This window comes from Colletotrichum higginsianum, chromosome 3 (assembly GCF_001672515.1).
Source record: "Colletotrichum higginsianum IMI 349063 chromosome 3, whole genome shotgun sequence".
Taxonomy (NCBI): Eukaryota; Fungi; Ascomycota; class Sordariomycetes; order Glomerellales; family Glomerellaceae; genus Colletotrichum; species Colletotrichum higginsianum.
The window spans coordinates 673,406-699,417 of record NC_030956.1 but is presented as its reverse complement, the minus strand read 5'-3'; the positions used below and the strand labels follow the sequence as shown (position 1 = coordinate 699,417).

Genomic DNA, 26,012 nt, shown 5'->3' with positions numbered 1-26,012 from the left:
CATCCTGCGTCTCCCCCGCATGATTGTTAAACAGATCCGGTGAGTCATCCTACATCGCTCCAGGAAAACCAAGGGATCTGAATGCGGTTCTTGGCGCAGAGCCGCCATTGCTCCGATCCTGGGAAACCTGCAACCTTTAGAGTGTGAAGTTGCAGGTTTCTAGGACCCAGAGTGTTGAATCTCATTTGTAAGTGGCTCGCAATGCTTAGGGGAAAACAAGCAAACGTCCAGCATCAAGCAGTGAATGGAGGCTATGGATGCTGGTCTCGGGGCTTTCTTGTGGCTGTTAGGAATGGAGGGGTTTCTCTTTTTTTTCCATTATAACTATCCGAGGGTCAATTAACAGGCTGGGAAGCGCCTCGGCCAGCATGTAAGAGGTTGAACACCAAAAGCACCCCCTGACTAAGCCTTGCAACTAGATGTCGTTGTCGCGCAAAAAGTCCTCCAACGAAGTCGGCTGGACGCCGAGCTTGTCGTTGTCGATCTTCTCCATATCCCACGTCCCCTTGTTCATGTAGTACTGATAAAAGTACGCCATGTACTGGTAAAAGTCTCTGGGAGAGCTGCGCTCGCGGGCCTCGAACGCGAGCTTCCCCAGATCCTCGTCGGTTCCCCGGCTGTGAAGCGCGACCTTCTTGTTCTTGACCCTCTCGTACGCCGCCGCGAGTTCCTTGACCGAGTGGATGCCGGAGATCGTGTTCCAGCACCCGCCCTCCTCGGCGTCGTCCCGCGAGACGATGGCGGCCGTGAACTCGGCCGCGTCCCCCTCGGTGGTCCACGGCATCGGCTTGTCGCCGTCGCCCCAGAAGCTCATGGTCTTCTGCTTCCCATCCCAGTAGCCGTTCATCTCGACCGCGCCGTAAGGGTGGCCCGGGAACACCCAGAAGACCTCGGCCAGGACGCCGGTGAAGACGTAGTGCGGCTTGATCGGGGAGCTGAGCTCGGCGAGGCGGCGGAGGGCGATGAGCGGGTCGTAGCTCTCGTGCATGCCCAGCGGGTCCCGGCTCCAGTCGGCGTTCCAGGTCGACAGGACGAAGCGGCGGACGTTGGCGCGCTCGGCGGCGCGGAGGAGGAGGAGCTGGCCGTCGATCTGGAGCTCGGCGGGGAAGACGCCGTACGCCGAGATGACGGCGTCGGCGCCCTCGCAGGCGCGTTCGAGGGCCTCGATGTCGTAGTGGTTCTTGCTGACGATGAAGTCCTGGAGTTTGGCGCGGCGCTCATCCGTGAGCTTGGAGGGGTTGCGCCCGAGGCCGCGGACGTGGTGGCCTCTGGCGTGGAGGCTGTCGATCAGCTTCTGGCCGATGTTGCCGGTGGCGCCGGCGACGAGGACCAGCATGACTTGAGGTGGATGAAAGGGCTGTGAAAACGTGGCGAGATGTGGCGAGATGTGGCGAGATTCCCGTGGAAACAGTTTGCTGGCTTTCTGAGAGGTGGTGATGTTGGATGGTCTGATCCGCACAAGACTTGTTGGCTTCTTCAACAACCTAGAGATTACACGGCGGGGTTGGGCCAAAAGCCTTCCAACAGAACCAATCGACGGACAACACGAAGTCTGTTGGAGGGTAAAATATGGTCCCTCCCCTGTACCGACGTTCTCTGATGGCGCTCTCCGTTCGGGGTGTTGGACGGATAATATCTGAAGCCAAGCGATATCTAGCCCATACGGGAAGCTGATATGCTGGTGGTGCTCCATAGAAACGTCATCCTGCGCCATAAATGTGACAAAAGTATGAGAGCCAGCTGTTGAAGCCGTCTATTCCACGTCTGTTAGGGTTACCGATTCTTCAACTTTGTCAGACGGGACCGACCGGTAATTGCGGACGATACTGATGATGGCCCTGAGGGAGACATAATACATGCACTGGATGAGTTTCGGGTTAATCTATGCTGTAATTCTCCCTGCTACAAAACGCTTTGCAATTGTCAGACTCTTGTTCACAGAGTAGCAGTCGGCAAGCTAACATAGTTTATATTATACTATGTGAGGCTGAGATCGAGCCAGTTTCATCGACGTTGTGAGCCCTTTCTTGATGGCTTAAATCCCAGCTTTAGCGCATTTTCTTGCGCAAGGTCTCCCCAACAATCAATGACAAGACCGAGATGAAGGCTTGTCACAGATTGGTGGTATGCGTCCTGCAGCCGCCCCATATTCGGCCGACGCAAATAAGCAAACGCTACCCGCGCCCCTGGGAGCCGCCGCCGGCAAGTTGCCGAGCGTCCTTAATCACCGAGGGAGTCTGATTGTGAAGCAGCCAGCCGGGCCAAGACATGCCTCCCTCTCTCTGCGCCACAAGGTTGCTTTTTGCTTGCGGAGAGTAAAGGAATGGCATGGCGGCCCCTCCAATCGGAGATGGCCCGAAGCTTGTCGCGACTTGCACGCAGCACCCTCCTAGCAAAGCTTTTGTTTCTCTCCTCGCAGTCTCAGTTCTCAAGGGGGTCAGAAGCGGCCATTAATATTGAGTGCTGTCGTCTCTGAATGCTTCAAAAGATGAAACACAAACCCCTTCGACCAGGCAGCGCGGCCGGACGAGGTTTGGAATTAAAGTCTACCGACAGTATCTCTGTCTCTGGTGTATGTACAAGGAATACCGCCACTCCAAGTGCCCAAACCCCATCATCACTCATGTATCTCACATAGACAAGTTCGCCTAACTCTCCTCCTCAACATCGTGAGGAACCAGACTGAGGTGGTTCAAGCTGGCCCGGGCCTGCTTCTTCACCCAGGCCGCGCTGCGCCTCTTGAACATCATCTTGGGCAGGATCTCGTTCAGGCAGACGTCGACCTTCATGCACGTGCCGCCCGCGCAGCAGCTCTGCTTGATGCAGACCTCGCCGTTGCCGCAGTCGCTCGTCGAGTCGCAGCCGGACTCGCACTCGTTGGGCATGGCGCAGACGTCGCGGCCCTCGGCGGTGCGGAAGCACACGCAGCCGGACTCGGTCGAGCACACGGGGATGGTGGCGTCGCCGCAGTTCCACACCGTGCTGCAGGACAGCGCGGGCCGCGTGACGTTGACGAAGGGCGCGACGATGGTGGTCGAGACGACCGTCACGGTCGAGGTGACTGTCGCCGCCGGGGCCGTCGTCGTGACGGCGGTGGCGCCGAAGCAAGAGCAGGCCGAGCTGTAGCGGGCGGCGTCCGAGCAGGCCGAGGCGTATACAGGAACTGTCTGGGTGGAGAGGACGGCGGCAGTCTCCTCGGCCGCGGCCTGACGCTGGTAAAGGGTCCTGGTGACGTTGGCCGTGAGGGTCTCGATGCTAGACTCGGTGACGAAGACGGTGCTGGTGCCGGTGTGTTAGTCGAGATGGCCAAGGTTCTGGGTTCAGGAGTGAAAGTGAAAGTGAGAGTGAGAGTGAGAGTGAGAGTGAGAGTGAAAGTGCAAGTGAGGCAACCTACGTGGCACTCGGGGTCTCTGTGACGGCGAGGAACGAGCTGCACTCAGCCAAGCGGAGCTCCATCGTCGCGGTGCCGTAGCGAGTGGCCCTGACGGCACGGAGGCAGTTGTCGGCGTTGCATCCCGTCGCGCGAGCTCTCAGGGCGGGCAGTTCGGGAGCTGCCGGGGCTTCGGGAGCCTCGGCGATGTTGTCGGTGTCGATGACGGCGGCCGATGCCACAGCGGCGAAGAGCGCAGCGAGGGAGTACTTCATCTTGATGAGAAATGAACGAGTGTGTTTATCCTCTTGCAGCGAATGTGGTGTCCGTGGTAGGCAACGACTGAGGGCCTTTGGAACTACTATTAGAGAGTGAAGGATGAAGGAGTTCTGCTCTGCGTGTCTTGGAGTTCTTCCAATTTCTTCTCGGTCAGACGGGACAGCAGGACGTCCTTATATCTCTCCCTGGGCACGCTGGTTGCAATACCGCGAGGACGGCGGAAGACATGATGCAAGGGCGGAGACGGACTCGGTAGCGCCTCGGCAACCATCAGGAAAAGCAAACAGCTCTCAAACCCCGACGTCTTAGTGTATAGTGCCATGCACCTTGCCGTCACTGGACCGTCACTGGGCACCCATAAGCCTATGAGGACCTGATCAGATAAAGTGCTAGAGCAAACAAGCCTTCCGGAGAACATCTGAGCCCTCGACTTTGTTGAAAAGAGCGGTGTTTGCGTCTGAAGCCGGGGACGGAAGGCCGCATCAAGCAGCGAGGTTGGCCTGGCTCCCAGTCGGGGTGGCAGTCGGAGGTCTGTTTGCTAGTCTGGTCCGAGAACAATAAGCTTCTTGGTGAGCCTCAGAGAAGATACGAGTTGAACCATCCTCGTTCCTGGCCGTGGTTGTTGACTGTCCGCCAAGGACCTGCAGTAGCGTGGCGCATCGGTGTCAACGGCGCCGTCTCAAGCCCGCCGAAGCCTCCCGCTAGCAGCAGGCGGTCCCGAGGCTTGGGGCAACTCGGGGCTTGTTGGGTTTGCCTGGTCGTGCGTCTGGAAACGAGGATGCAGACGTCTGTGGGCGATTCAGATTTAAGCTTGGTCTCTGTGTGGCCGTTCCCGCGCAACCACTCTCTGTTTGTTCTTGGATGCCCAGGAGTTGGATACCAGAGCTTGGACGCAAACCTGGGATACGTCGTCGGAACTTACTAGGTAAGTAAGCTTGTTGCCAACACCTTCAACACGTTGATTGACGTCAGTTCGAAGGCTTCGTCTGGCGAATCCAGAATGCTGTCTCGGACTGAAGGCTCTTGGCCATCCTGCCGGCGGCGGAATGCAATCCCATGTATCTAATTCCACGTGTCGTCTTAATCATGTAATAAGTCAGGCCGTTGAGCCTCGTTGTTACACAAAAATAAAAATCCCCCAGACTCGAATATCGAAGACATCTCATCCCCGCCGTGCTGATCTACAATTTGCAATCACCGGTAATCAAAATAAAGACAAACATCCGACGTGAGGCAGAGAAGCTAGCGCGAGAATGACCAATATGCATCTCCCCAAGAACACATGGCTGGCAAACAAGAGTCCCGAGATGTACGACGGGGGGGTCCCGTCCATGACGCGGGAACAGACACATGCCTCGAGCGCGACTCCAGCAACGCGGCAGCACGGCCATCCAAGACGGATACCAGCTAAGTATCTTGAGGTCCGTCCAGCTTAGCGCGAATGTGACTGTCCGTCCTGGCTTAAAACAAAGCCTTGAGGCCTACAGGAACGACCGCACGCGGTGACAGAGAGCCGTTGTGGCTTGACTTAGCTTCATCAGCTAGCACGACGAGGATGGGAATCACAATAAGGCCTCTCGGCAATTGGACGCCAAGAAAAAAATAAGCGTAATATGCCCGAGTGATGACGCGCTTCTCCATGTTGGCGGCGGGGCTGGAATGATGGAACTGGTCTTTGAAGGCGTCCCTAGACAGACTCATGTCAACTTGGCGAGGTGTGAGTAATGAGCTTGACAGAGTCGAAAGAACAAAGGCCCTGTTGAGCCTTTCTCGAGCAGACCATATGGGGGGCATTTTTTCCTTTGCAAGTGTTCCGAATCTGCTGACGGACGTGCTTGATATTCGACAATAGATTACCCATTTGAGCGTGCTCATTCTGGAGCCCGCGCCGCTTCATGGGAAATTTATTACTGACTCGATATGGCTTACGGATTATCGACATCCGAGTTAGCTCATCTGGCCAACTCCGGGTGGGTTTGAGGTCGAACGGGAAGCGATAGATCAAGGTAGCCAAAATGCAATGAACGTTCAAATCAAATTCGCCGACACCGCTATTCATCTAGTTTGGATGGCTTCCCTTCCTCGCTCTTGATCTTCTCCTGCCGGAACGCCTTTCTCAACTCGCACTTGCCGACGCTCTTGCCGCCGGCCTTGCATTCGGCGCACACCTTGCCGTGCTTGACGAGCAAGATGTGAAGGCCGTACTTGTCCTCGTCAGGGATCCTGACGTCCAAGTGGGCGTGCGTCTCATCCCTCGAGGCGCTCCTGGGACGCCAGCCCATGAGGCCGGTGATTCTCCACACATGGGTGTCGACTGCGAAAGACTCCCTCTGCAGACAGAAGAGAAGGACGCAACTGGCAGTCTTGGGCCCGACACCCTGAAAACTGATAAGCTCCTGCATGGCGTCCTCGTTGGAGGCGTTGAAGAGATGGTCGAGCGAGTAGGAGCCGTACTTCTCCCTGACCTGGTTCAGAATGCCAATGATGACCTTGCTCTTGACCTGGCTCAAGCCGCCGCACTTGATGGCCTCCTGCAGCTTGGATACGCCGCCGTCGACGATGCGCTCCCACTCGTCGCTGCCTCCATAGACGGCGTCCATGCTGCGCTTGGCGCGGGTGGAGTTGGTGTCGCTCGTGTTCTGGCTCAGGATGGTCCGGACGAGGGCGTCCAGGACCGACGGCGAGTCGCCGCAGCCGGCGCGGGTGGAGGAGGCCTTGACCTCGGCGGGACGCTCCCGTTTGCCGTGGAGGCCGGCCAGGATGCGGTGGGCTAGGCGACACTCATCCGGTGTCGGGTGAGGGAAGTCGGGGAACGGAGACTTGTCGGCGTACTGCGAGTAGGCCTTGAGTTTCTTAGACTTTAGGTCGGCGGGCGACTTGGCGACTTTGGACTTGGAGTCCGGGCTCTCGGACTTGATGTTCTCCTTTTTGAGCGGCGTCAACGGGGGCACATCGTGGAAGCCCGGCGATGGCGCATCGCCGCCGTCTTCCTCTGTCTTGATCTTCTTGGACGGCGTTGGTCTTGAGGCCTTGGCTGCGGCCCGCTTCCTCTTTTCCGGCCGTGAGGCATCTTCCTTTTCTGATACGTCGTGCTTCGCCGTCTTGGTGATGCCTCTTGCTGGTTTGGCGGCAGAGATGAGGCTGTTTGGTGGTTCTGTTGTGCTAGCAGCGGCGGCCAGCCGGGCACTTGAACGTGTAGCTCTCGCCATGAGTGCCTAGTGACTCACTCACTCAATCAAAAGGGAAGAGTCTTGTTTCGGAGGACAGACGGTGTAGGTGAAGCAAGACCGGCGGTTGTCAACAGCGACATGTGACCCGGGGTTCAGAGGCTGGACCACACAGCGATGACGATGCACAGAAAAGGTACTTCGTCGGCCTCAGTGGTGATGTCAACGAGTCGGAACCAATCCTCCATGACGCTAGTCGATTCGGGTTAGAGGGAGCAGCTGGCCTGTGCATTCCTCGCTTGAAGCGCACAGGCCATGCTAGGTCACGGGACTTTGGGAGGGAGAAGAAGATGGAGGAAGGAAACAACCTGGGTTGGAAAAGGGCGGCAGGAAAAGGAAGAGGAGATGGAGGAAGGAGCCCTCCATTCAATATTCAATGGGGATGTTCAACATGCGGAGGAAGGTACGGAGGGAATAACGAGATGATCCGGCCGCACACACGCGCCACATTTCGATGTCCGTCTACAGCCTCAGTTCTCAACTTCTCCTCCCCTCCGCCTAATCTGCCTCCCATCCGACTCGAGCACCACCACCACCACCCGCCCTCCATCGCCGGCACCCATATGGGTATATAAAACGTAAAGACACTGGATTCTTCGACGAAAGAACAAACTATGGAGGACAGGCGATAAACGACAGCAGCGTCTGTCTCACCAAACTGTCGCCACTTCACCTTTACTCCGCCCCTCCAATCTATTCGCTAATGAAACACGTTGCTTTTTCCTCTTCACTTGGCCGCCCACGAAACGGCCCCGTGCGCCTTGGCATTGGTTGCTTCTTTCTCTTCGCTTCGGTCGTTGTTTTTCACAAACTTGTTTTGCAGCTCAGCTCCAACTCGCAGCAGCCCCTCCCTCCGCAGGCCGCTCGAGCGCCTCGGAAGGTGACTGATCATCCACCCTCGACACTTTTCCTCCCACACACAAAGACGCAGTGCCGGTCCCGAGACCCATCCATACCGTTCTTAATCGTCAAATGAACTCCCGTCTCGTTCTCTTTTACCTTCGCCGCTGACAGTGGGCCCGGGGTCCCTCGCCGTCTTCCGCGCCGTGATAGTGCCCCCCTCATCCTGCATCTCTCACCCCTGGCCACGTGCATTTCGTCCGTTGGAGTGGATGCTACCTCCACACCGTACGGACGTATCTCGACCAAAAGGTGTGCAGCAGGGATTGCAAACCCTCCAATCCGTCCTAATCGGGATATTTTTACATCCATAGTCAACCCACCTGTGCTCTGGACCAAGCATACCCCACGCTGGCTGTTGACGACCCTGAGTCCCTGAGTTCGTGCTCTCTCTGTTTGTCTGCGTCGCCGAACGAGAAGAGAAGATTCTCCAAGACGATCCTCTTCGTCACCGTTGCATGGACGGGCGGCGGATGGTGGCTTGGTTCACCTGCATGCAGTTGCATACCGCATCATCACCTTGAGTGACTCTTTCACCAAAACGCGATCAAACTGGATGCGCGATTAGCGATTCACAACAGTCCAGTCGTCTTTGCGTCTTGACACGTCGCCAGGAACCTTGGGCGGTAGACACAAACGCCTGTCAGCCACTGGGCGAGTCTAGGTGAGCCCGTCGCCTTGGCACAAAGCTTCTGTTTGGACTCGGGAAGCCGCTGACAGCGTCAAACGGAAGCCCATCGCCGCGTTGGAACAGGGCAAGTCGCCTTCGAACTCGATGAGCTGCACTTCAGCGCAAATGCTCTCCAAGCTTCGGAAAACTTGTCGCTTCGCCTCTGTCTCCTGTCTCCTATCTTCATTGCTGATGTGCTCTGCATGTCGCAGGTGAATGACAGGCCTTCCAAATCCATTTCGACCCCTCTCCTGCGCAACACAGCGGCGGTAACAAGCATGCCGTCTTCGCCCGCCTCCAACTATTGGACAAAAGCCTTGTTGATAGGGTGCCACTGAATCTCACAGTTGCAAATACTTGCCCTTGGCGGTAGTGCAATGCAACCCCCCGAATGTCTTGGAGATGCGGATCCCATCTTGGAGAGTCGCCAAGCTCTGGAAGCGGCTTAGGTTCCAAGCCCAGCTGCTGTTAGTCTCGATTCGTAGGCGCAATCCGCATGCCACGCTCCCGGCTCAAAATGCTGCCGCTCCCTCACCTCCTGGATGAGGGCTTCTTCTTCTTCAAAGCCATTCATTGTCGATTGGCTTCGACAGCAAAGACGCGCCATCGTGTACCTGAAGAGCCGCCCGGACCGCCGCAGACGTCGATACCGCTTCCGAAAGATCTAGCCGTCGCCGCCGAAGAAAAGGAAATGCCATGAGCGACCTCGCCAACATGGAAGACAAGTCTGTGAATGTGAAGGTCGGCGGCCATCTGCAACCTGTGACCAGCAGAGCCAGCACCAACAACTCGGACCTGGAAACAAACCATTATGGCCACCTCACCCTCTGGCAGTCCATCAAGAAGTGGCGCCGTGTCGTACTCTATTGTATCGGAATGACCTCGGCCATCCTGATGTACGGCTACGACTATGTCATCGTCGGCACCACGTCAGCCATGCCCAGCTTTCAGTATGTTCCCCTGCCTCCTACGGCTTTTCGTCACTCTTGGCGCCGACGCTTTGGGCTAACCTATCCGTTCAAAGGCAAGACTTTGGTCAGCGCCTCAACAACAAATGGATCCTGCCATCGCTCTGGCTCGGTCTCTGGAACTTTGTCAGCCCCGGCTGCTCCATGGTCGGCTCTCTGATCGGGGGCGTCTTCCAGGACAGATATGGCCGCCGGGCGTCGCTCGCTGTCGGGTCATTCCTGTCGGCCATCGGTGTCGCGGTCTGCTTCGTGTCAAACCTGTCACCGGATATCCATACGCGACGCGGAGTCTTCCTTGCGGGCAAAGGTTTCCAGGGCGGCGCCATCGGCATGGTCATGACCACCTCGCAGACGTACATGTCGGAGATCCTGCCGCCCAACCTCCGTGGGCCACTGCTCGCCTTCTTCCCCATCTTCACCTTGCTCGGACAGCTCACAGGCGCCGCCGTCATCTTTGCATGCATGAACATGGAAAACGGATACACCATTTGCTTTGCGTCGCAGTGGCCCTTCTCCGCTCTCCCCCTGCTCATGGCTTTCCTCATCCCCGAGAGCCCGACACACCTCCTCCGCCGGAACCAGGACGACAAGGCCCGCAAGGCCCAGGCCAAGCTGGACGTGCCAGGCGCAGACCCGGAAGATACGCTGGAGGCGATCCGGCGGAACATTGAGCACGAGAGGCGGCAGACGGATGCCAACTACATCGACTCGTTCCGAGGCGTCAATCTCCGGCGGACGCTGACCATCATGTTCGCCAATTCGCTGCCCAACATGTTTGGTCTGACGTTGCTTGCCAAATCCAGCTATTTTGTGCAGATGGTCGGCATGAAGGCCAACTTGAGTGTCATCGTGCTAATTCTCGGTCTTGTCTGTGGACTCATCGCCAACATTGCCAGCATCTGGGTTCTCTCAAAGGTAGGGCGCAGGCGGCTTATCATGGCCACGCTGTCACTCCTGACATTGGTATGGACCGCCATGGGTATCGCGGGATGCTTCTCGGGCCCTGTGACCGTATGGTAAGTCGCTCGTAGTCCATGCTACTTCGTAGCGCTCTCCAACACACCCTAACACGACCTCACAGGTACACGGCGATATCACTGATAGCGGTCGTTATCGTGGCTGGGCTGGGAGTCTGGCCCGCGTCGCATGTCGTGAGCGCCGAGACGTCTGCGCTGCATCTGCGTTCCAAAGGGCAGGGGATCGGCTGGTTCACTGCCGGTGCGAACAATGCTGTCTTCGGTTTTGTGCTGCCGTACCTGTTCAACCCCGACAAGGGCAGCCTTAAAGCCAAGACGGGTTTCGTGTTTGCTGGACTTTGTGCCCTCGGGCTAGTCGTGTCCTACTTTTTCGTGCCAGAGATGAAGGGACGAACGTCGGCCGAAATCGATCGCATGTTTGAGGCGAGGTTACCGGCACGCCAGTTCCGACACTGGACCAACTCGTCAGCGGATTTGGAGAAGAAACGTTCGGCTGGATCAGAGCGTTCGGATGTGTAAATGTTTCTTTTTGCTTATCCGACTTATTCGAAAGACATGGCAGCACGTACCCTTCTCGTAGTCTTTTTGGTTCACCTTCACACAATCAACCTGCGCCTCGGACGCCCTCGCTGACACTCACCTTGAACCGCCATGAAACCTGCGTCTGCACGCACAGCTCCCAGGCGTTGGTTTTCATCTGATGATAGCCAGTTTACCAAGAGGTATGCAAAGGCCCTCGAACGGGTTGTCTGTGTCAATCGAATCTGGACCATCGGCTGGTTCTCATTCTTTTCTTTGGTGGAAGTGTGTAGTCGATTGTTTGTCTCCCCCCCGTTCACAAGGAGGCCATCGACATCTCCAAAAGAAAGTGCTTCCAATTTGAGTACGGGAGCATTCAATCAACTCGTAGTCTAGCGCAGCATGCTCGCGGCGGCGTTACGAGACAAGTTAACCTCTGACAGCGCTCAACCTGTGCCGGTGTCCGCGCGACCGAACATGGGACCAACATGGTACGCTTGTGCGGCTATCAGAACACAACGGTGCAGGTTTGACGCGCGCTCAAACCCCCTTTTGCTGGCGGGCAAAAGTCGGCTATCTGCAAAATCCCCTCGCTCAAGCAATCACGGTGGCTATGTATCGTTTCCGAATATCTATGACGTGAGACGAAATGATCGGCCACAACCGTCGTTCAGCAAAACACGTGTGCGAATCACCTAGAGTTGAGGGAAGCCTTGCCTCGCCTCGATTTGGGGAGAGGAAGATCACTTGGGCTGCGTGCAGGACCGCCAGCCCGCTCCGTCGGCTTATACCCTCCACAAGTCGACAAACGGCCGCTTATCCATGTCAATCAACCTCGGGAGTCAGACGTCATTGGCGTAGAGTTCGCGGCAGGCTTCTGCTTCCTGTCCATCTCTTTTTGATAGGGCTTATCACTTGATACCCAACAAGATCACGACAACAGCCTGCCGCACGCGTCAGTCATCCATGGGGCCCAAGCGGGAGCATGCCACCAGGATTATGTCGTACCGGGAAACCTATGCGATTAGGATGTTCCAAGAATGTCTGTTCGAGCTCCCGGTCCGATCGTCTGATGTTGGAGGGCAGCAGGAAGTGCAATCCGGTCAAGCCCGACTTGCCCGACTTACCGACAAGGACACACATTCCCATCTCCAAACGCAGAGGAACGGCCGCTACTTGCATACCTTGAACTGGGATGCGCCAATGAGGCTCGCACGGGTTCCGCCTGTCGGGTACGGGTACGATATGTCTTACCGGGTCTAACTCGATTCAGCGTCACATTCTCGCGCATCCGAGAACCAAGAGGGCGGTTTCCAGCCAAGCCACCTGTTCAGACTCAATAAACAACGGCTGTGTTGGCCCGGCCATGTCAAGAGACGACTCGATGAGCCTCATGGCAACAGCATTGTGTCGCGTCAGGTCATGAGCACTCTAAAGGATAGCCACAAGTGTACTGTCGAGCCCCCAGACTGGCGCGGACACAGTTCCAACTGTGCTATTTGATATGTTGTCAGCAGGATCCGAGCCAACCTTTGGAGATGCCCTTTTATGATGCCCACGACAAGAGAGAAAGGAGGAGGAGAGAGAAAAGGGGCAGTGGTAAGAGTCCAAAGCCCTGACTCCAGGATGCAAAAGCAGCCTACTCCCAACACCTGGCGGCACCGGTCTACACACCCAGACCAGCTTCCACAACCTCCAAACGAGTTTCAGCCCTGGGCTCCTCATGTGGCGGCGTCAGTGGGCGTCGTTTTGCACTGATCAACGCGGCGGACGGCCAATGAAACAAGCGAGAAACCAGCGTCGAGGACAACGCAGCACACGCCGAACCGCACTGCAAGCAGGGTGGGAACCCGAAGACAGCGTGTGTATGTGGGTGTGTGTGTGTGTGTGTGTTTCTCGCTCCTACAGCTCGCCCCCTCCGAAGATTCGCCTTTCCTCTTTTGGCCCGAACTTTTGATACCTCGTGAGGCTCAAGAGATATGCAGCCTGCGGCGGATGCCTCCATGTAAACAGTAAGCCTGTCATGTACCTCTCGAAAATGTTAGACTTGTCCTTGCATATGCCAGCGCACGGCAAACCGGGCCTTGGACGTGATCGCCACATCAGATCTGATTTCGAAAGGAAGCACCGACAGGGTATGTGCTCTTTGCTGTGGTGACTGTCTGCGAGGAGGAGGGGATACACGGATGATGGATACATACTAAAGAAGGACTGAGAACCTGTAGTCTGTCCGCTTCTTCTTCCCTTCCCCCCTTTCCCTTCTCCCCTGGTTCTCATCTTGCCAGCACTTTCAAATCGTCGTTTTCTTTTTGCAAGTACAGTCAGTCACCCGTCTTGAAAGCAGCAAGCGATCAGGATGGCTTACGGAGACCATGAGCGCGTCGTCTCGACGTCGACGTACTCGTCGACGGCCTACGACCCCGCATCGTACACCGCCATCAAGGAGCCCAAGGAGATCGACCAGCAAGGGGCTTCGGACCCCATGTTGGCGGATGAGTCCGTCAACATCCCCGAGTGGAAGGCCTCGAGGCACCAGATGGTCATCATCGCGACGCTGTCCATCATGTCCTTTGTCATCGCCCTGGACGCCAACGTGATTGTTACGTCTTTGCCTGTAAGTTTGAAGAGTTGGTCTTGATGGCGTCGTTGCGAGCATGAGTGAGAACTGTCAACTGACTGCCGCGGCTCTTTTTAGTCCATCATCCAAGACATTGGCGGAACCTCTACACAGGCTTTCTGGGTCGGCACGGCGTATTTGATCTCATGCGCCGTTGCCATGCCGTTCCTGGCGTCGCTCAGTGACATCTTTGGCCGGCCCATCATCCTGATCGGCAGCTTGATCTTCTTCACTGCCGGCACCATCCTGTGCTGTCTCGCAGGCGGCATCGCGCTGCTCCTTGGCGGTCGTGTCGTTCAGGGCATCGGTGCCGGCGGCATGTATGTGCTCAGCCTGGTCGTTTTTACGGACATCGTCCCTCTCCGCCACCGACCCAAGCTCTATGGCATCATGTAAGTGTTGTGTCTTGGTCTTCATGCGAATAACGGAGAGAATCTGACCCAAATAACACAGCCAAATGGCCTGGGCCATCGGATCCCTAGTCGGCCCCATCATCGGAGGTGCCATTGCTGAGCACACCACCTGGAGATGGATCTTCTACCTCAATTTCCCCATCTGCGGCTACTCGCTCGTCTCCATCCCCATCCTCTTGACTCTGAAGCCTCCCACGGCCACCTTCACCGAGAAGCTCAAGCGCGTCGACTGGCTCGGGGGCTTCCTGTTCATCGGTTCCATGGTGACTTTCCTCGTCGGCATCTCCTGGGGCGGAAATGACTTCCCCTGGCGCAGCTCGCAGACCCTGGTGCCCGTCTTCATCGGCGCCGCCGGCCTCGCTGTCACTCTCCTCTACGAGCACCGCTTCGCGAGGTTCCCTTTCCTGAAGAAGATCCTCTTCACTGACATGAGCGCCATCACCGTCTACGTGCTCGGCCTCTTGCAGGGATTCATTGTAAGTTGACTCGATCACTGGCAGGTTGAAGCAAGTTCTAACATGAAAACTAGCTCTACGGCCAACTCTACTACATCCCCTTCTACTTCCTCTCCGTCATGCAGTACAGCCCGACCATGGCCGGCGTGGCGATGCTTCCCGTCACCCTTCTCCTGCTGCCCGGCTCCATCATCTCGGGCATCCTCGTGTCCCGGTTCAACGCGTACCGCTGGTCCATCTGGATCGGCTGGGCCCTCATGTCGCTGGCCTCGGGCCTGCTCATCTTCTGGGACGTCGACACGTCGCTGCCCGTGCACATTGTGACGCTCGCCATCGGCGGCATCGGGCACGGTTTCGTCCTCAACGCGCAGACGTTCGTGACGGGCGCCATCGTCGCGCCGCAGAACTCGGGCCACGCGGCCGCCATGTACCTGTTCCTGCGCATGCTGGGCTGCGCCATCGGCGTCAACGTCGGCTCGACGACGTTCCAGAACGTCATGGGCCTCAAGCTCGGGCGCAAGGGCATCGCCGAGGACATTGCCCAGCGCGCCGAGGAGTACCTCGCCGTCATCAAGACGCTGCCCGACGGCACCTTCAAGGACGCCGTGCTCGAGTCGTACGCCTTTGGCTTCAAGGGCGTCCACGGCGTCTACGTCGCGCTGGCCGTGCTGGCCTTCTTCGCAAGCTTCATGATCCGCCACTACGACCTGAACAAGGTGCACGAGACGGAGCACCAGCTGCAGCAAAACCGCGTCTCGCGGCTGTTTGACAGCCGAAAGAACCTGAACCTGAACCTGAACCGCGAGGACCGCAGCCAGCCCATCCCGTCTTCGCCTGACGACAGCTCCTAAGTACTGTCGATGGTTGGTTGCAGGTCACGACTCACATCCCGACGTACATCGGACGCAACAAGCAGACTGGTTTGCATGTTTACTAGACACTTGGGATTCAAGAAAGATGGAGAGATGCATATCCTTTTGAGATTGATGGAGTGTGAAGGAGGATCGGAGGGGTTGGACGAGAGGGGCGGGACTGACACTTGGGCACTCAGCATGGAGTTGACGGTATTATAGACACACACACACACACACACACAAAGTCATGTTGGACGGGGAAGGTTTGGTTGAAGGTTTCCAATTTCCAATGATTATTTCAGACATCGGCATCAAACATTCGCTTGCGTATCCTCTCAGTGTGTGCTCGAGTCTGTGGAACGAAACAGGAGGTGGTTGTTTTGGACCACAGACCCCCCCCTTATTAAAGACGAGAATGTCCAATCCAGTGGGGTTTGCGCTTTCATCACATGTTGAGTGTTGAGTAACAGAAAATGAGGCCATTGATGCCCTTGTGCTACTGGCCATTTGGCGTAATCGACTCTTCGATACTACCACAGCCCCTTCAGTACCTTACGGCCCTCTTCGTCGATGATGCAAAGATAGCCCGGGGATGGCAATTCTCGGCTGAACAGCCCGTTTCTGGACCGGCTTCCAACAAAAGACAGGGCACTTGAGCCGATATCCATCTGCACTGAGGTTACATGTGTATGGGGCTTCGCATGGGGCGGCATCAGGTTGCTGTCCGGTTGGTTGTCACGGCGGTTGGCCCCCAGCGTATCTCATGCTCGAGAGCGCATGCGAAGCCAATGACAACGACCTCAGACCTGGCCGCTTTCACCGGCTGCAGGCCTCTCGCATGCCAAGTCGCGCGGGGGGTAGCGAGAAGAAGATGCTGCGTGTTGGAACCAACGGTCTTCAAAGCGACACCAAGGTTGGACCGCCACGTAGGAAACGTTGCACAATTTCAGTATTCTTAGAAACCCCGTGTTATTGACCATAGGACCCCCCCCCCCCCCCCCCCCCCCCCGCTCACAAAACTGGCGCCATTGGATCCAATCCGTAGATTTCCCAGCCGACCTTTCAGAATTCGAAACTCCCACGGCCGTTCCCCTGCTTGCAGACCCCTTGCTTGCAACCCTCGCAGAGGTCGTCCCTGTGCGGCGGAGTGGTCTTCTTCGTGTACGGCGGCGGTTCCATCTGGATGCCCGCCCACCTCTTGAGCCGGTACGCGACCCGTTCGACGTACGAGTCCTTGTTGAGGGCGAACGTGCCGAGGCCGTCGCAGCCGCGGCAGCGCTGGTTGTAGACGAGGGCGTCGTAGCGGTTACCCGGGTACCCCCTGATGACGATGGCCACCTTCTTGCTGGACCAGCGGGCGTTGGAGCACTTCCTGTTGGCGCACGTGAACTTGCCCATCACGTTGCTACTGAAAGAGTTGGTGGACGTCCCTTTGCCGCCATCTTCCTCGAACCGTGGAGGGGCTATCTCGGCGGATACGGCTTCCGAGACGGCCTCGTGGAGGGAAGGGTATGTGAATGATGTCCTCGTCTCTCTCACGGGCTTGGAGGCGGACTTTGGGGCTGGTTTAGAGGCAGACTTTGGATTAGGCTTGGGTGCGGACTTTGGGTCGGGTTTGGAGACAGTCTCTGAGTCGGGCTTGGATGCGGACTTTTGGTCGGGCTTGGTGGGTTTACGCTTTACCATTTTGGACTGGACACGAAGATTGTCGGGATGGAGGTTGATCAAGGCAGAAAAGTATGTCGTCGTGAAGTTGGTATAGAATCACTGCATGCGATTTGGGCGGGGGAGATCGGATTTTTATCAGTTGGGAGGGAGTATCTGAAGCTTGGGGGAGAGGCTTGGAGGTTGGCTTGCCTCTCTTGGCTGTCATTTTGGTCTAGCCAATGGAAAGACATGCGAGCTGTTTGTGTCGTTGTTGGGGCGGCCGCGGCCGTCCAACCCTTTGCCGCTGTCGAACGAGGCGGCCACTTGTGTGGGGGATCCTGGCATGTTTTGGTTGGTGATGCCGGGTGACTTGTCACGCATACAGACGCGTCGGGTCAGATGCGAAGGAACTATTTCGGTTGTTTTTTTCCAGTTCCGGTTGGGTGTCGTTCACCCCTCCAACAGAAGAAACGTGGGCAAAACCAGTACAAGAGCTTCTGGAGATGGCGTTGGGTATGCAAGTGGTGTTGGCAGCGCAGTATCGCAGCTTAGCTGTGTCGGGCAGCTATTTGATATCGCGTAGAAGTCGGAAAGAATGGCATCAGTTACCGTGACACCCCCTCTCGACGGCCATGTCCATGTAATCATATCATCAGCAATTGTATCCATGCTCTGAGCACCTTCGAGGATATTGTCCAAAAGTCAAGACTACATGTCCTTTGTGTATTTCCGGAACAGGGACCAAATCCATCAGCGAAACACTATGAGAACGCCAACTAAGTATGTTAATCGTAGGACGCCCAAAGCAAGACGCTTGAATCGGCAGACATTAGGATTCAGGAGTTGAACACGGGTGAAGAGGTTAACAGCATTTCGGTGGGATCAAAAGCCGGATTCGGATTGCAACTCATTAGCCTTTTGGGAAAACTACTAGCCAGTTTCCATTATTTTCTTGAAGATTTTAGAATGCAGATAAAATATCCCCAAGCATCACAGCAACTGACGACGTCGCCAGGGCCAAATGTGGAACGGTGGTGTCTCCCCAACGCACCAAACACAGCGTTTGGTGTGGCCTTCTTCGTCTTGCCCTTTGTATCATGTATGTTAGATTGCAATCTCCGATTTTTGCTTTTCCCCCTTCATACAGAGTTTATCCAGTCACCTAGAGGTCAGATCTGAGTCGACCGGGTTATAAAGCCAATCCGTTATTCCGGCGTCGAGACCGAGCTTCAGATCATTTCCTTAATAGGCAAGTCTCCGGAGTCTGTTCGGACACATCCTCCGGAACCTGCCGACAAGCAGGTAAGCCTCGGATCTTATATATTACAAGACTCCCTTCCTCGGCGGCAGATTCTTCGGCGGAGAAGTTTACTCAACTCTCTCCTCTGCAAAGATCCATGAGCTGGGATTGTTGCAGGTTCCCTTCACCGAGAGCCGAGGCCTCATGGAGCGCATTGCGTTGGCCGTGCGCACTGCGAAACTGTAGGGTTTGGACGGTTCGACTTCTCGGCGAAAGACAAATGGGCACCCGGTTATCACCACAGCTTCATATCTGCTTCTTAAATCAAGGGGGTTGACGAGATGTTCAACCTTTCACCGTGACTCTTCGTGTTACTAATGCGGCTGGAAACGATGGAAACTGGATGATAACAGTGATAAGCCATGCCGGCGTTCCCCCCGCTCCGAAGTTCGGCGTTCTGTCGGCTTATCTCCTGTCAAAGCATCCTTGCCTGTCAGCCAGTCCAGTCCCCCCCGCATCTCAGTCAACAACCCCCGAGACCCCCGAGGCAACGCAACATAGAGGAATAGCGACAAGATCAGCAGCACTGCATCCCCAGAAAGAGAGACAGAGCCTAAACTTCGTACCGGGAGCAATGGACCCTGAATCTAGTGCGTCTCCAAGACGGCTGTCGCTCAGCAGCAGACACGGCATCGGCCGCGACATTGCAAAGACCATTTCGGCGTGAGTCTCCGAGTGCCTCCCTCTCTCTCTCTCTCTTCCTCGCGGGGATGGTCCGATGTTCCTCGGACAAGGCCTCCATCTCCGAGGCCACCCTTAGTGATGATATTAGATGTCCGTATGGCTGCTGACGGCCGCCCATGCAGCTGTCTCACCTGTAGACGGAAAAAGGTCAAGTGCTCGGGAGACGCGCCGTGCACGTACTGCAACAGACGCGACCTGGAATGCAAGTTCCCCGAGCCGGGTAAGAAGCGGGTGTACTCCGTCACGTCAGTTGACCCTAGATCCGAATCCGGCGTCGGGCTGTTCTGATATCGTAGTAGTAGGATCCAGGATCTCCAAGAACGGCTGGCTCGGTATGAGAGCCAAGGCATCGGCTTCGCATCGGTCAATGGTTGGTAGTGATCTATTTCTCCTCGAGCGCCTGGCATTTAATAGTTGGCTGATCAGACGTCACAGCAGGAGCAAGAGAGAATGATACCATCAGGATATCGACGGCGCGGGTAGAGTCCCCGAACCGGCCTCCGACGAGGGCGACGGTGCAGACTCCCACGGACAATGCCACGCAGGTCAACGCTGCTTCGACGCTGCTCGGGTTGGCGCTTGACCAACTCACATCCCCTCCGCCGGCGACCGCCTTCTCAAGAGGCAGCGCAAGCAACGTGGTTGGGTCGTCACCAGGGTCCGGTAAGCCATAACAACCTCTTCTCTTCCTACCAAACGTGGCGAAACCGCTTCCTTGTTCCGCTGTCCTGACCAGCATCACCAGTCATACCGGCCGACTCCTCGCTGAGCTCCAGCCATAACTTCGGCTCACGCCTCCAGAATCTCTTGGAGCATCCACGACTAGGCCGGCGAGATCCCATCCATCAACCGACCCAACCAGTCCACCCGACGACGGCTTATCCGGCCGCCCCCAAGCCCCGCCTCGATGACGCGCCCCCGCTCCCCTCCGAGGAAGAAGCCCGCAGGCTCTTCGACAGCATGACCTTCTTCATCGGGTACACCCAGCACCACGTGGACACGCGCGAGTTCTCGGACCGCCTGGCCTTCTTCTATGCGAACCTCGGCGACGCCGCGCAGGCGCAGACGCAGACGCAGACGCCGTGGTACCTCGAGATGCTCCTCGTCTTCGCCATCGGCAAGCTCTTCTCGGGCACCTTTGACGGCGACGAGAGGGGCGGACGGGGCCTGCCCGGCTCAAGCCTGTTCGCCTACGTCCAGGCGAAGCTACCGAGCCTGAGCGAGCTGTACGGGCTGGGCAGGCTGGGGATCGAGATGCACGCGCTGGCGGCGGTGTACCTGCAGAACGCGAACCGCAAGGAGGAGGCCTATCTCTATGTGAGTTTCCTGTCCGCGTATTGTCGTCCCTTGGAAGGTGGTTCCAAGTCCAGTTGACCATGTGCTCATCTATCGTGACAGATCAGTTCCGCGCTCCGGCTGGCAACAACGCATGGTTATCACCGCAAGACGGCGACGCATCACCTGCTGCAGTCGGAAAAGGTGCACCTGAACCGGTTATGGTGGACCGTGTACATGCAGGAGAGGTGAGGGCCATCCGATCGTAGCACGCACGAGTCTTCGGGTGTGTGTGTGTGTGTGTGTGTGTCCTGCTCCCATACTGACCCTGTCTTGCGTTCCTGTTTTTAGGCGTCTTGCTGCCGCAACGGGCAATCCTTCGGGCATCTCGGACGATGTCATCGAGGTTGACATGCCCACTGACTCGCCGGGCTTTCCGCCGGCCCTGCCGATCAGGACCAACATCAAGATCGCAAGGGTCACTGGCAGGATCCTGTCAAGTATGTGAGACCCGATCCTGATTTGGCGATGTTGACCTTTGCTGACACCCAGGACTCCTTAGCAATCTACGGGCCGGGCACGCATCCCGAGGAGACCTTCGTCCCGAACGTCCAGGAGGTCGTGCAGTCGCTGTACTGGATCGCAAAGGAGATACCGGGGGAGCTGTCGTCGCACATGACGGACCTGGCGTCTCTGGAAGCCGACGTGTCGCTGAGGACATCGGCGTACCTTCACATGATGCTTTACCAAGTGGGTTACGTTGCCTTGCCCCTTACGGCGGCCGGCCGGCACTCGTGGGCTTTTTGCTAACAAATGTCTCCCAAGGCGATCCTCTTGACGATCCGGCCGGTGATGCTCCACGTGTCGAAACTCATATTCGACGAGGAAAGCGGCGACGGCGGCGGCGAACTGAACCTGCGCGCTTCGCCGCTTGGGCGACTGGGCCGGACGTGCTCGGAGGCGGCGCGCCGGTTGCTGGAGGTCCTGATGTCTCTGAGGAAGAGGAACATCCTGAGTGAGTCGCAAAGAAAAGCACGGGGCACATGGCAGTTGATGTAGAAAGTGGACCGCTGACGGAGTGTCTATGGCGGCAGCAACTTTTGGCTTCTTCGACCTCGACGCCATCTTCTCGGCGGCGTTCATCATGATCCTGACGCTCATCGTCGACTCGACGTGCGACGAGGGCCAAAGGCTGGCCCCGAGGCCCGGTCTGTCGGAAGCCCTGGAGATACTCGACTTCCTCGCGGGGCGGGGCAACGATTTCGCTCTGCAGCGGGCGCGGGAGGTGCGTCGGATGCGGGACCACCTGTCGACCTTCCTGGACATTCCCAAGAACAGCCCCAGCGAGTTCCGCGCGAACCGGCCGGGCACGTCAGGCGTCATGGAAGGTCAGCCGGTGGCGACGACGACGTCGACTGTGGTCGCTTCGACACCGGGATACGACGTTGAAGAGGCGCGGGTGCGGCAGCGAGGGTTTCCCGAATCGACGACCGAGAGGTCCACCGATAGAGGCGGCCCGACGCCACCGGGGCGGGCCAGCAAGCTGGGGTCCAGGAGCCTCCTCGATTCGAGCCTGTGGAACGATATCTCGTACTTGTGGATGCAGCAGCCGGGGGCGGAGGGGGAGGGGTCCCAAGCGTTTGAGGCGGCGGAGGGGATGGCGGATGTACTGCCCGAGGACGCCTACGACTGGAACTCGATCTTCCACAGCCAGGACCTGACTCTTACGGGCCAGGACCTGGGCGACTTTGGGGAGCTGGAGAGACACCTACTGGGGTTCGGCGGGTGAGAGAAAGGGATGAGGTGGGTGAGGAGGTAGGGGGGAGCGGTTTTCAAGGAGAGGTGCATGATGCTGTGTGAGTTGGAGTTGTGGTTTTGTCTACGGCGCCGAGGGGACCCTGTTTGAAGTACGATGTGGTTTCCAGGGTGAGCCGGCGTTGGTTTAATGACGGCAAAGAAGGGTGGCCAAGCAACGTAAATCGACAAAGCCAAAACTCTGCAGCTGACCTGTGGTGGAAGCAGTTGTTTCAGCTGATCTGTACTTGATGGGACCATGGAAGCTTATGAAGAGAAGGATGAAGGGATTAGTTGCTCTATGCATCACTGGCTTTGTATAACTGGGATGGATTTGATTCGGTTGTCGGCATGATGCTGATCCAGTTTCAATAGAACAAGAACCAAGGTAATTTGCCCTTAAGTATAACACGGGGCAGTAGAAACTGTCCTTCAGTAGAGATGCCTTTAATGGTTGACACTCGGACTTAAGATTTAGGCTGTTTTATTTAAATGCACTTAGTCTCCAAGGATCCTAGGACTAGCCTAAAGCCCTACTCCCACGCACTCAGATCATCAAAGCTTGTATGTTAATAGGTGGAGGCTCCAATTCTTAGAGTAAAATTGCAATTGTTGTAGTGGTTTAGATCAGAGGGATCTCATAGGTCAAATGGGGGGTGAGGGTGTAGATGACGTGGTTCAAATGCAAATGGGGGTGGCTGAGCTACGAGCTGGACACCGGCAGGGATAGCCTTCCGAATGGTGTCGGTAACCACTCTGTACGCGCACTTGAGCCCACGATGCAGGCCTTGCAGGGACTCTTACTAGCTGTCGCACTGTGTAAAGGAATACCTGTCAGTGTCGCCTTGTGCACGAGGCTGAGTCCAAGAGGCTTTTGACCGGTTGCGATGGGGGGGGGGGGGGGGGGGTAGTGTCGTGATATAAGCGAAATGAACTGTGCCGGCAATTACGATTCCCATTTCAATGCGACATATTAACAATAAACTATGTTTTCGCTCATCTCCGTTACGTCCTACAATTCTTAAAAGTGTCGGATACCCTTCCAAAAACAGCTGAGGAATTCTCAAACCTCCTGCTCACTTCTACTTACCGATCTCTATTCAAAAAACCCGCTCGTTATGGCATCCCGCAACCTCCTGGCTATCGCTGCTGTATCTGTAGTTCTCTTCTTGAACTTGGTCTTAGCAAACCCGCTCCCGCTCTTCGACCACACATCGGGTGCCCGAACTCTTAGGTCACGTGAAGACGATCTCCCCTACAGTGGGTACATGCAACTGACCATCCCGCCGGCCGACACAACCAAAACCCAAGTCTCTACTACCGCAGGAGGTGGAGGGCTCGAGGCCTTCGCGGTTTTGAACGAGGGTGGGAGCATTCTGCTAGTGGTATACGTGGAACGGGATTACGTATCCGATGACTTCAACGGTCTTAGCGGTTACAGAATTACAGTACAATGTCACGAGTCTACCATCCATTTCGAGCAATATCATGATCTGCTCTACCATGACAGACGCTCGCTCTGGGCAAGAGTGTCTGCCAGACAGCTAGACGAGTGGAGGGAAGAATATGAAACCAACGAGGACAGTGATATCGACATTACCATTTGGTGGGAGAAAGACAGCGTAAATGACGACGATGAATCCTCTCAGTCGGGAGACGGCTCCAGTGCAGGATAAAGCCAATAGGAGTCTAGTATTTACTGGTCAGAAGTCATTTCTATTGGCAGACCTGTAACGTGGTTGTCCATGGAGGCTATCAGGACATTTAGGCCTTCCAGCTGTGAGGCGTTTGGTGTAGATCAGGGCCAGCTTTCCCTAAGCTCCAAACTATGCTCTCTATTCTCTGTGTTTATGCCCTTGGTTGAAAAGCGTTATCCTCCTGCTATGGCTCTATCAGTGCTAGCAGCGCTGCCAACAAATCATAGCCTTTCAACAAGTTTAAGCAAGTAAACAAACAAATTCACAGAGAATCGAGAATCAAACAAGTAAATGGACTGTGTAGCTTGATTTGGTTAATTTGATACATCCGAAGTCGCCGACGCGCCAGGGGCCGAAACCCCGGGTCCGGAATCGTCCCCAACGGCTACCACCAACGTCTCTTCTTTTATTTTAAATCGCCTACAACAACCAGTCGATCTCCTACCTCATACAACCTACAGTTCTTTTCTCCAATGGCAGTAGGGCCGCCACCGTTTTCAGCAAGCCGGCGCCGCTCCCGGTCGCAGTTCAGCTCGCTCAGACGACCCCTGATATCCTCGTCAACATTGACCGGTGCCGGTGAGCCCTGTGTTGGGAAATGACGATCGCGTCGCTCCGTCGAGGACGTTTTGCTAGCTTCTAAGGGCTCTCGCTGATGTACAAGATGGATTAATAATGAGGGCTTCTTCGTTCGGGAGCTCGGCCCAGGAGACCAACTCGGTCAGTCCCCATCCCTCGATGGACACAAGATTCTAACCACTAGTTATTCGCAGACAAGGTCTTGTGGGTCTGCCGGCACTGTGGTAGCAAAGGCGCTCTCGATCGACTGTACGACGGCAGAGCGACGTCTTCTTTATCTGATCATTTGATCACAAAGCGCAAGACACACTGCAGCAGCAGCGATGACGAGACCCAGGCTTCTACGGCGTCAGAAAGCCCTGGGCCTCTCATGTAGCGGCAACGCCAGATCGTTGGGGCGATGAAGAAGCAGAGGGGTGAGGAGCTTTCCCTTGGGTATGTTATCAGCAGCGACAATCCTCTTGACGCATTCAGCAACCCTTTCCTACGAGACCTACCCAACAGGTTCAAGCAGACCTTTTTGTCGTCCCTGGCGTTGTCTCGCAGTTCCACGAGGAGGCTCTTGGAGAGGACCTTCCCAACCCCAAAAGCCCTGATCCGCGATGAGCCTGCCGCTTCATTGACGCAGATACATTTCGTCTTCGACCTGTGGACGTCGCCTAACGGGCTGACAATCCCGGGGGGGTGTCTGGCCACTTTATCAGCTCCCAGGGACAACCGTAGCAACGCCTCCTCGCCTCGAATCAGCAGCCGGGCCGCCACAGCGGCCAAGCTATGGGGTTGATGTTGGTAGCCATTGTTAGGGACTGGGATATTACTCTGAGGATGGGTGTCTTGGTGTCAGACATTTACTCGAGCAACAATCTATCCGGGGCTGGCCCTCTTTACCTACGTCAACCCACGACTGACAGGCAAAGATATTATGCACAGGCGAATCCGATGCTACGGCTATAACGTCGGGCACCCACTTTTCGCCCACCCCCCCATTTCGCCCACCCATAAATGAGGCTATCCCCATCATAACCACCAAGTTCAATTAACTATTGACTTCGTCTAGATGCCACCACAATACAGCTTTCAGCTTCACTAGGTAAATCAGACTCGCTGGATTCATCCGTGATACCCTCTTTTTCGCCAGCCTCAATTTGAGCCTTCTGGATGTCCTTGATATTGGCGAACTTGGTGTTTGGGTCGATCTGGACTGTCCTTCTTTTCCTTGCTGCATTATTGGTGACTTGGGCCTGCAGGAGCTCAAGATTATGCTGGGCAGTTGCCAGCTTATAGGACTGCTCGCTGAAGCCTTTTTTCACCTTTATGAAAAGGAGGCGTTGAGTACTAGCATCATTATCCAGCTCTGTGAATAGCTTCAACTGGCCAGCCAGATCCTTCATCTTCCTTGGCGTCGACCATGCCACTGCAGACGATACAGAAGCCCATCCTTCAGCTCCCCTGCCTTCCTTGACTTCCTCCTTGCCTCCAGACTGCCCTTTGCAGGTCTGATGAGATGATGCTGATGGTGTTGGTGTTGATGGGAGCAGCAGACGACTCATAAGGGGCTTTGCCATAGAAACAGGCCATAGTCCAGTCCATTTCCACCCACTTTTAATGTTCTGGATCGTCATCCCTGCCAGGGCAGCCTTATAATAACAGCCTAGGAAGTTCCTCTTGCCTACAACAGTAGAGTCATTCCAATGACTAAGGTATCCAAGCTCCTTCCTATAGGCTGCCTTTAATGGGCCAAAGACTGACTGATCAAGTGGCTGGAGGACATGGGAGGTATGTGGTGG

The 26,012-nt window shown here is 56.2% G+C and overlaps 8 protein-coding genes across 8 annotated transcripts; 4 read left to right on the top strand and 4 right to left on the bottom strand.

The window, feature by feature from the left end:
• Window positions 1–415: 415 nt before the first annotated feature.
• On the bottom strand, window positions 416–1,336 carry CH63R_03759 (NmrA-like family protein; the record flags this gene model as incomplete). Its single annotated transcript, XM_018298734.1, has 1 exon — window positions 416–1,336. The coding sequence occupies one exon, from the start codon at window positions 1,334–1,336 to the stop codon at window positions 416–418; it is 921 nt and encodes a 306-aa protein (XP_018159980.1).
• A 1,312-nt stretch (window positions 1,337–2,648) lies between these two features.
• Window positions 2,649–3,645, bottom strand: CH63R_03758 (AAA family ATPase; the record flags this gene model as incomplete). The annotated part of the gene is made up of 2 exons (XM_018298733.1): window positions 2,649–3,279; window positions 3,395–3,645. The coding sequence occupies 2 exons, from the start codon at window positions 3,643–3,645 to the stop codon at window positions 2,649–2,651; spliced, it is 882 nt and encodes a 293-aa protein (XP_018159979.1).
• Window positions 3,646–5,700: 2,055 nt separating this feature from the next.
• Window positions 5,701–6,858, bottom strand: CH63R_03757 (Base excision DNA repair protein; the record flags this gene model as incomplete). The annotated part of the gene is made up of 1 exon (XM_018298732.1): window positions 5,701–6,858. The coding sequence occupies one exon, from the start codon at window positions 6,856–6,858 to the stop codon at window positions 5,701–5,703; it is 1,158 nt and encodes a 385-aa protein (XP_018159978.1).
• Window positions 6,859–9,142: 2,284 nt separating this feature from the next.
• CH63R_03756 (Alpha glucoside transporter) lies at window positions 9,143–10,910 on the top strand (the record flags this gene model as incomplete). Its single annotated transcript, XM_018298731.1, has 3 exons — window positions 9,143–9,396; window positions 9,471–10,430; window positions 10,496–10,910. 3 exons carry the CDS (start codon window positions 9,143–9,145, stop codon window positions 10,908–10,910), a joined length of 1,629 nt encoding a protein of 542 aa, XP_018159977.1.
• Window positions 10,911–13,266: 2,356 nt separating this feature from the next.
• CH63R_03755 (Major facilitator superfamily transporter) lies at window positions 13,267–15,246 on the top strand (the record flags this gene model as incomplete). The annotated part of the gene is made up of 4 exons (XM_018298730.1): window positions 13,267–13,524; window positions 13,606–13,919; window positions 13,981–14,416; window positions 14,470–15,246. 4 exons carry the CDS (start codon window positions 13,267–13,269, stop codon window positions 15,244–15,246), a joined length of 1,785 nt encoding a protein of 594 aa, XP_018159976.1.
• A 1,065-nt stretch (window positions 15,247–16,311) lies between these two features.
• On the bottom strand, window positions 16,312–16,935 carry CH63R_03754 (uncharacterized protein; the record flags this gene model as incomplete). Its single annotated transcript, XM_018298729.1, has 1 exon — window positions 16,312–16,935. The coding sequence occupies one exon, from the start codon at window positions 16,933–16,935 to the stop codon at window positions 16,312–16,314; it is 624 nt and encodes a 207-aa protein (XP_018159975.1).
• A 1,604-nt stretch (window positions 16,936–18,539) lies between these two features.
• Window positions 18,540–21,944, top strand: CH63R_03753 (Fungal specific transcription factor domain-containing protein; the record flags this gene model as incomplete). Its single annotated transcript, XM_018298728.1, has 10 exons — window positions 18,540–18,859; window positions 19,018–19,100; window positions 19,141–19,212; window positions 19,364–19,543; window positions 19,626–20,197; window positions 20,279–20,403; window positions 20,507–20,655; window positions 20,718–20,905; window positions 20,981–21,170; window positions 21,250–21,944. The coding sequence occupies 10 exons, from the start codon at window positions 18,540–18,542 to the stop codon at window positions 21,942–21,944; spliced, it is 2,574 nt and encodes an 857-aa protein (XP_018159974.1).
• A 1,123-nt stretch (window positions 21,945–23,067) lies between these two features.
• On the top strand, window positions 23,068–23,625 carry CH63R_03752 (uncharacterized protein; the record flags this gene model as incomplete). Its single annotated transcript, XM_018298727.1, has 1 exon — window positions 23,068–23,625. One exon carries the CDS (start codon window positions 23,068–23,070, stop codon window positions 23,623–23,625), a length of 558 nt encoding a protein of 185 aa, XP_018159973.1.
• Between the last annotated feature and the right edge of the window lie 2,387 nt (window positions 23,626–26,012).